The sequence below is a fragment of the Camelina sativa genome, chromosome 11, assembly GCF_000633955.1.
Source record: "Camelina sativa cultivar DH55 chromosome 11, Cs, whole genome shotgun sequence".
Classification (NCBI taxonomy): Eukaryota; Viridiplantae; Streptophyta; class Magnoliopsida; order Brassicales; family Brassicaceae; genus Camelina; species Camelina sativa.
The window spans coordinates 23975999-23986110 of NC_025695.1; the positions used below are offsets into that span (position 1 = coordinate 23975999).

The following is a 10112-nucleotide window of genomic DNA, read 5'->3' on the forward strand; positions in this document are numbered from 1 at the left end:
TGTAATTGATCCATACATATATATATATATATATATATATATATATATATATATATATATATGTTTGCATGTTTAAATGTTTTCATGATTCTGTGATGTGTTCGTAGTTCACTGTATTAGTGGATTTGAGGTTTTGGGGTTTTATGAATATTTGTATTGGGGTGAACACAATACTAATAAATAAGATTCTGCGGGCAAAGAATAGAGCAAGTCCTTTATTAACAAAATGAGGTCGTCAATTACAAAGAGTAAGAAAGTTCGTCAGCTTACAGGCAAGCTGACGACCAGAAAAATGACTAGCTCAAAGGTGGAAACGAGTTACACAAAAGCCAATAGACTCCGTTTTCGATGCAAAGTATTGCTTTCTGGATAATGTCCGAGATTCAGAATGAGGTTTCCAATAAATGTCTTGAGCTATTTATAGGTAAATGTGGAGTTAGGACACTCTAAGATTTCTGCACGAAATCCCAAAATTAACCTATTTTCTGTTGGACCAAAAATCTAGTCTGCTATCTCTGGTGAATCTTTGTTGGGCCGAGTTGGCATATGGGGCAAAACCCATATCCAACAATCAACTTTAAAACAAAATAACGGAAAAGCTGGAGAGAGATTGAGAAACGTTTGTGGTAATCTGATAGACTTTTCTAACATGATCATTTATATATTTTTTAGAAACATAAAAGAGTTTCTAACCAACGTGGGTGGTCGAGCACTTCAAATGCAAGGATCTTGAAGAGTACCTAACAAAATTAAATTAATGAAAAAAAGTAAAACTGAAGAGAGAACATGTATCTAAATGAAAAGCGACTAGGGTTCTATGAAACTAATTAATGAACACATGTCACATATCTAATAATTCAGTTAATATAAAAAAAAAAATTATAACAAAAATAATATACGTACATACTTTTTTCTTTATAAACGGTACCGTTTTGAGGTGCTCTAAGGTTTTTAAACCCGATCTGAAAAACAAACCGGACAACCTTCCGGTTTGTCGTGCATGATTTCTTCTTTATATATGTGTCTAAGTTAAATTTGACCCAGACCACCGGTTAAACCGTTGGTTAGCGGATTTTTCCGGTTTTATCCGAGTTTCTTAATATCTGGTTTTTAAGTAATATCTGGACCGGAATAGTTTCCGGTTCACAGTTAAACCTGTTCGACCAGCCGGTCCGGTCCAAGTTTCAAAACATTGGTTTTAAGTCATTTATCATGCATGTTTTTAATTAAAATCTTAAGAGTCCAATGACATTTCCTTAATTAACTAAAAATAGTTAGGCCTAGTATAAAACAGACAAAATTTGGGTTTTTTTTTTGTCTGAACAAAACTAACCCAATATAGAGACACAAACCACCATTTCAGAGCATGCAAATTAATTTCTACAGATCCAAAGGATTCGATGGTAGCTCTGGATTACTCTATCTCAAGATTTGAGAATGTATCATTTTTCTAATGAAAAGATGCGTCAAACTTTGAATTTTTGTCTTAAATAACTTTTTGTTGACTTGTCTGCCCCAGTTGCTATCAACCTTATCTATGGATAAATGGTTTTGCTAGCTTGTAGCATAACTGGTCCTATCGTTGACTTTGAGCATAAGAAAAAAAGTTTCATTCTTTTTTTCTTGTGATTATACTGAGCATAACTGATCCTATCGTTAATTTGTACCATAATATTGTTCTGTTTTCTGCGAAACAAAAACGATGGAGGTTGCTTCATTCGATCGTACCCGTGAGCTTAAGGCTTTCGATGAAACCAATACGGGTGTGAAAGGACTCGTCGAGGCAGGAATCTCACAGATTCCACGCATCTTCCATCACTCATCTGCCAACCTAGCAAACCCTAAATCCCTTCCCTTGGACTTGCTACATCTCAAGACGATCCCAACGATCGATCTGGGAGGACGGATCTTTGAAACCTTGATCGAACGCAAGAACGCGATTGAAGGGATTAAAGAAGCAGCAAAGAAGTGGGGTTTCTTCCAGGTGATCAACCATGGAGTTTCACTCGATCTTCTTACGAAGATGAAAGATGGAGTTCGTGGGTTTCACGAGCAATCTCCACAAGTGAGGAAAGAGCTCTACTGTCGCGATTTGACAAGAAAGTTTCACTATTCAAGTAATTTCGATCTCTACTCTTCTCCAGCAGCAAATTGGAGAGACACTGTTACTTGTAACATGGCTCCAGATCCTCCGAATCCACAAGATCTTCCAGAAATTTTAAGGTATATATATATAACTCCATATCTTTAACTTGATGTGTAAGTCAGTAAGTGTAATCTCTCTATTCATTTATATATGGTGAATTGTTTTAGGGATGTCATGATAGAGTATTCGGAGGAAGTGATGAATTTGGGTGAATTTCTCTTTACGCTACTATCAGAAGCTTTAGGGTTGAACCCTAATCACCTTAATGACATGGATTGCTCTAAGGGTATGGTCATGCTTGGCCATTACTACCCACCGTGTCCAGAACCTGACCTAACTTTAGGCACAAGTCAGCACGCCGACAACTCTTTTCTTACCGTCCTTCTTCCAGATCAGATCGGAGGCCTTCAGGTACTTCGTGAAGGGTACTGGTTCGATGTTCCTCATGTTCCCGGAGCTCTAATCATCAACGTCGGAGATCTCCTACAGGCAAGTTTTGCTCAACCAAAACATTGTTCCTCAATTATGCACAAGTATCCATATAATGCTAGATTTGCTTAAGTGATCGTCCTCTTGGTTCAAAGGTTATTTTTGGGTATTAATATTGCAGCTTATAACAAACGACAACTTCATAAGTTTGGAGCATAGAGTACTGGCGAACAGAGCAACTAGGGCTCGGATCTCTGTGGCATGTTTCTTCACCAGCTCCATGGGACCGAACCCTACACTATACGGACCCGTTAGAGAGCTTGTGTCCGAAGAAAACCCTCCAAAGTACAGAGAGACCACCATTAGAGACTACAATGCTTACTTCAATGCCAAAGGACTTGACGGAACCTCTGCTTTGGTCCACTTTAAAATATGAAACATGGCGAGCTAGGTACTACTTTCTTACACATTTACGTCATGATATGTAAAGATGTTGAGTTGTGTGACAGTGTGAACCACATGTAGAACTTATGAATTAATATTGTTATTTCTGTTTGGAGGTCCAAATGAAGGTGTGATCTGATATAGTTAAACGATATGTTTTTTTGTGGAAAATAAAACCATTACAATTTATGCAAATTTCTACAAATCCAAAGGACTCAATGGTATCTCAAGATCTGAGAATGTCATTTAGTTTCTCTAGTAAAGGTTCTTAGGATTTTGATGTTCTCTGAAAATCCGACAAATCCATCATGTCCTGTTTCCGTTCTTAGAGTTTAATGCTCTCGAGTCTCTAGCGTGACCTCTTGACGAAATATTTGGTTGTCTTCCACGACTTTGAATGAAAGTCTAACTTCATCGGGATTTTTTTTATCAAAGACAAATAAAACTGCAAGAGGAATTATTATAGTGTACTTGGAAATACTTTAGATCCGAGCACGATTATTCTAGGGATTGCAATAATTATTTCCATAAATTTATTTGGGATTTTCCGATTCTAAACTTCGATCCAATACTTTATCCTGCAATATTTTTTTGGGTCTCATGTGGAAGTCTTACGGTGAAACCAAACTATCACTCGGAGAGTGCCACCATACCCACTTTAATGACTATAGCTAATTTAAATTATCAGTTTATTTTTTTTGTTAATGTCATATAGTCATGCCAACCAAGGTAGTTATATTTTTGTATATGTATGCATGAAACAAATAAAACGTGCTCCATCCGCCAATTCTCACCTGTCAAATTTCACAAATTACATAATATATACTTTTAGAATAAACTTTTTTTTGATTAAAAGTTAAATTTTAAAAGCTGTACGTAGATAGGTTCATTATATTTATGTGATTATTAGATATAGTTGTAATATTATTTATATTATTAAACCTATCAACTATTTTAACCAAAAAAAAAGGATAGCCAAGACCATCATTTACAAAAAAATTCAAACAGATTCACTCAATATATACCTTCATTTTTAAAAAAAAAAATTGTATTTTAACCAAGACCATCCTTTTTTTTGTGTGTAAATTAGAACAAAGATTATTGGTTTTCAGAAAACCTAAGTTTTCAAACAGATTCACTCAGTATATACCTTCTCTACAAAACCACCGCGGAATCCATAAATCATATATGTTTTTTAACTGTACGTAGTTTCAAGTATCAATCAAGCGACAAAATTAATCTTCTACTCTGTTCATCTATATCTTGAGTGAATGCTTGACGCCTCTTTAATTTTGGATTTTCACTTCACAATTTTGAGAGATGGGTTTCTGATTTTTTTTTGCTGGGTGCGTGGTAGGGATTTTTTTTTGCTTATAGTATGATATATGTTTTTCTTAAAACATCCAAGCCAGAAGATGACATGTTTATTTTAAACCTAAGCCTAGTGTTAAAAACCAACCTACGAGAACCTTGTCGGGAGCGTTGATAGCGTAGGTGTTCCAGGCCGTAAGACCAGAAGGCAGTGAGTCCGTTGGTAAGCCCATGCGTCTTTCGTCATCGATAAGAGTGGTTAGTTTGCATTTTTAGCATTAGATTAAGTATAATTTAAACATGGCATCTACGGTTAGGAAGTTGTTTAAGTCTAAGCATGCATCATCTTCTACATCTCAAAAAACAATTAATTCAAGAGAAATTATGTCAAAAATCACAACCTTTAATCAAGAAATATCAAAAGATCAACTACCGCATGTTAATCCACAAAATATATATCAAATAGGAACTTTTGATTTTAGAACTGCATATTCAATTAAAGAACATGAACAAACTTTATCATTACAAAATGAATTTGAAGAAATTAAACTACTTTCTTCTATGGCTTTAGAAAACTATAAAAGAAAAAACTTTAATTATATTCATTTTGGCCTAATACAATTAGCAATCAAACCTTTATCTAGAACAGGGATTGATTCCCCAATACTCATGTTATTAAGAGATAAAACACTTTTAAAATTTGAAGACTCCTTATTAGGGGCAGTACAATCAAATTTATGCAACGGAGCTATATATTTTAATTGTGCACCAAATTTTCAAGTAAGCTTACATGACCCTACAATATTTAATACTTTAGTTTTAAACGTACACTTGCCTGAAATTAAATTTCAGCAAGAAAGACATGGCTATTTGTTGTTGTATCGTATTTACTTTAAGCAATCTACATCTGAGTTCAACCCACGATGTTTATTGCAAGATGATAAAGGCGAAACAACAATATTGGCTGCACATGGTAAAGACACACCAACCTCTACATATACACCTAAACAATTAAAATGGACAGAAATTACAATTCCTGATCAATGGAAAATTAATATTACTCAACCACCAAGAAATTTTGAACAAAGAACTATTACGAGTATAACAGAACAATATGATGGAAAAATATTATTAAACTTCGGTTCTTTCAGAGATCCACCATCATTAAAATTTAGTTCATTCCACCCACGTTCATCTTTCTCTGAGTACAGAACTGGCCAAGCTAGCACTGAATCAGAGGAAAGTGTAGAACAAATTTTAACAAAAAGCCAAGGGAAAAAACCTATTATTTTTCAAGCACCAATAGCTGAACCAGTTCAACAGTCAGAAGTGGGATCGTCTAACTTTCCTACTTCCCCAACAACTTCAGATTTTAAATCAATAAATGTTATCATAAAAACATTTACAATAGACAAAGATTACCTTAAAGAAGAATTCTTATCAGATAAAAACAAGGATAAAAGAAAATGGTACTTTCAAGCTTTTAATAAAGAAAAACTTACAACTTTTAGAGAAATATGGTATAACTACATGGAAAATATAGAAGTAAATATTCCATTTTTCACATGGTTTGAAACATATGCTTTAGAAAATGACATATGCTACCCATATAAAAATGAATCAATAAACACTAGTTCCACATTGTACCACACATGGGAAATGACTAACGGAGAAATACACAAATCAGTCCATCCACCTTTGAAAGACATCAAAATTCACACTCCCCAAAGACAAGTAATAGCTACACCTTTTAGAACCGGGGCAAACCGAGATGATAAAGATTCAATATATATGGGAAACATTAAGATAGTATATGAACAAAATAATTATCAAAGTCAAATATTACATATTATTTCACGACAAATAGATAATCTTGATAACAAACTAGAAAAGGACGAAAAAAACATAACAACAAACTCTCAGCCGTTATCTTCACCCTTTACTGCAATCTCACCACCTCTCTTCAAACCATTAACAAAATCCATTAAATTTCCTGAAAATGAAATTTTAAAATCAATTTCAACTAGACTGGATAGACTAGATAAAGCCAAGGGGATAAATAATATTGACGAAAACATTCGATCTGAAACCGATATAGAAATAAATAGAATAAAAAGAAACTTTCAACCATCCAAAAAACCATATTATCCAAGGCACTCACCACCCGACTTATTATTTGAAGAACATCATAAATTTCCCTCAACGAACTTTTACAACGGAGAAGGCATATATGAATGGAATATAGATGGTAGATCCGAATATGAAATGATGAATTTATTTCAAGAAATGGGGATGGCAACCCTATCCTATAAAGCTAAAGGAATGTCAGACCACCAAGCATGTGTCATGCTAATCTCGGGCTTCAATGGAGCCCTGAAATTTTGGTGGGATAATGCTTTAGGCGTAGAAACTCAAAATTCTATTCTAAACCATACTGAAACTAGAAGAGTAGAAGGAGAAGATGGTTTTTATGAAGAAGACCAAGTTCAAAATGCTGTAGAAGTATTACTCCACACCATGACCATGCACTTTGTAGGAAACCCTTCGGAAGAACTAACAAGTAAAAAACTTATTTTAACAAATCTTAGATGTCCAACACTAGGGGACTTTAAATGGTATAAAGATATATTTGTAACCAACATATTTCAAAGACACGACTGCAACCAACCCTTCTGGAAAGAACGGTTCATCGCAGGATTACCATCATTTTTCGCAGAACGATTAATTAATAAACTAAAAGATTATTCTGGAGGACAACCAATCCCATGGGATACCATAACCTATGGTCAATTGTTTGCCTTTATTAAAAAGGAAGGTCTACAAATATGTCAAGAACACAAAGATAAAAAGCAAAGTAACAAATTTAAATTTGCAGAAACTATGGGTTCATTTTGTGAACAATATGGTTACAATCGTCTCACTCCACCTTCTAGAGAAAGAAGAAAACTACGCAAACAAAATAAAACTTTTTATCCACAACCTTATAATAAAAGTAAAAGATTTACAAAGAAATTTTTTAACTCATACTATACAAAAAACAAAAATCCCAGAGAACCATCTAAAAAAGAAAGAATTATATGCTGGAACTGTAAACGGCCAGGACATAAATCTACAGATTGTAAAATGAAAAGAAAAATCAATGAAATATTTCACGATCAACAAGACATTAAAGAAAAATTAGAAAAATTACTTCTTTCAGAAACTGAAAATTCAGAAGAACTCAGTAGCGACCCTTCTCTAGACATAATAGAAGATGAAAGTGATACATCCTCTCAAAATTCTGAAAATATCTCAGATGGCATATGCAATTGTAAAACAATAAACGTAATTACAAAAGACATTGACAAACAATTTTTAATAGATATTATAGATAAAATAGATGATCACGAAACCAAAAAGGAATATTTATTAAAATTAAAAGATTTAGTGCAACGAGAAAATCAATTATTAACTCCACAACCTTTTAGTCTTAACAAAATAATAGAAAAATATCCCTCTCCAACACTTTTTAAACAAGTAACCACTGGTGAATTACAAGGAGAAGTTAAAAATTTAAAAACACAAATAAAAGAATTACAACAAATAGTTCACCAACATCAACTTCATCAATTGCAAGTAGACGCTAGATTAGCCCTTATAGAACCAAAAGTCCATGAATCTCCACCCACAACAATGGACAAACCCTCCACAAGCAACCCTGAAAACCATAAACAAACAAAAGAAGAAGAAGAATATATCCAGATAATAAACAAAATAAACTATCAAAAATGGTATACAAAAATCACAATACACATAGGGTATGATTTTAAACTAGAAACAATAGCACTTCTAGATACAGGAGCTGACTATAATTGTATTAGAGAAGGAATAGTTCCTACAAAATTCTATGAAAAAACATATGAAAAACTTAGTGGTGCAAACGGAAGTAGTTTGAAGGTCAACTACAAATTACCTAAAGCAAAAATCTGTAACAAAAATTATTGTTTTAAAACTCAATTTATCCTTGTAAAAAACTTAAGCCAAGAAGTTATACTAGGAACACCATTTTTTACACAAATTTATCCGTTTAAAGTTACAGAACTAGGGATTACCACAAAAATTGTAGGAGAGAAAATAATGTTTGAATTTCTATCCCCAATGAAAACAAAAGAAATCTTAGCCTTACAAAATTCAACAATAGAAAAATCTATAAATTTAATAGACGGGAAACAAAAACATATACAATATTTACAACAAGAAATAAAATACCAACATATAGAACAACAACTAAGTGATCCACAAGTGACAAATAAAATAAAAACTTTAGAAGTTGAACTACTACACCAAATATGTTCTGAACTCCCAAATGCCTTTTGGGAAAGAAAAAAACATATTGTTGAAATACCCTACGAAAAAGATTTTAACGAAAAAAATATTCCAACTAAAGCTAGACCTATTCAAATGAATCAAGAACTTTTAGAATATTGCAAAAAAGAAATACAAGAATTACTAGATAAGAACTTAATAAGAAAATCTAAATCTCCTTGGAGTTGTTCAGCATTTTATGTTAACAACCAAGCTGAAAAAGAAAGAGGAGTACCACGCTTAGTAATCAACTATAAACCCTTAAACAATGTAATACAATGGATAAGATACCCAATACCAAACAAAAGAGATCTATTAAAACGATTATATGACGCCTGTATATTCTCTAAATTTGACATGAAAAGTGGATTTTGGCAAATACAAATTGCCGAGAAGGATAAATATAAAACAGCATTCACAGTGCCTTTTGGGCATTACGAATGGAATGTTATGCCTTTCGGTTTAAAAAACGCACCATCCGAATTTCAAAATATAATGAACGAAATATTTAACCCTTACTCCACCTTCTCTATTGTATACATAGATGATGTGTTAATATATTCAAAATCCATCGACCAACACTTTAAACATCTATACACCTTTTTAAACATTGTTAAAAAGCATGGACTAGTAGTATCCGCAAAAAAGATGCAAATATTTCAAACAAAAATACGTTTTCTAGGCCACAACATATATCAAGGTACTATAACACCTATATCTAGATCTATAGAATTTGCAAATAAATTTCCAGATGAAATAAAAGAAAAATCACAATTACAAAGATTTTTAGGTTGCCTAAACTACATATCTGATTTTCTACCTAATCTACGAAAAACTATTCAACCATTGTTTCAAAGATTACAAAAGAACCCCATACCATGGTCAAGTCTGCATACTAGTCTAGTCCAGGATATCAAGAAAAAGGTTATAACACTACCATGTCTAGTCATCCCACACCCCAATGCATTCATGATAGTAGAGACAGATGCATCAGAAATAGGTTACGGGGGGATCCTTAAACAGAAAATGCCAGAGTCAACCCAAGAGTCTATAGTTCGTTTCCACTCAGGAGTATGGCTTGGACCACAAAAGAATTACTCTACAGTTAAAAAAGAAGTTTTATCTATAGTAAACTGTATTTCTAAATTTCAAGATGATTTAATAAACAAAAAGTTTTTACTACGTGTCGATTGCAAATCGGCGAAAGAGATTTTACAAAAGGATGTTAAAAACTTAGTCTCTAAACAAATATTTGCTAGATGGCAAGCTATTTTATCTGTTTTTGATTTTGATATACAATATATAAAAGGGGAAAATAATTCTTTACCTGATTTTCTAACAAGGGAGTACTTACAGGGAAAATCTCAGGATCACCAAAATGAGTGAAACACAAAAGAAACCAATGAGTGCATCAGACTACGTCAAGAATCAACCACAT

General features: G+C 33.2%; 1 protein-coding gene across 1 annotated transcript; it reads left to right on the plus strand.

The window, feature by feature from the left end:
• LOC104724151 (1-aminocyclopropane-1-carboxylate oxidase homolog 3) lies at window positions 1381-3173 on the plus strand. The gene is made up of 3 exons (XM_010442597.2): window positions 1381-2223; window positions 2314-2635; window positions 2757-3173. The coding sequence occupies exons 1-3, from the start codon at window positions 1703-1705 to the stop codon at window positions 3009-3011; spliced, it is 1098 nt and encodes a 365-aa protein (XP_010440899.1). The 5' UTR covers window positions 1381-1702; the 3' UTR covers window positions 3012-3173.

Bases quoted from the DNA above. Each gene is read 5' to 3' on its own strand.
- LOC104724151 (XM_010442597.2), top strand. From the start codon at position 1,703: ATGGAGGTTGCTTCATTCGATCGTACCCGTGAGCTTAAGGCTTTCGAT. The intron at 2,224-2,313 runs GTATATATATAT...GAATTGTTTTAG, and splicing joins GATCTTCCAGAAATTTTAAG to GGATGTCATGATAGAGTATT. The intron at 2,636-2,756 runs GCAAGTTTTGCT...TTAATATTGCAG, and splicing joins ACGTCGGAGATCTCCTACAG to CTTATAACAAACGACAACTT.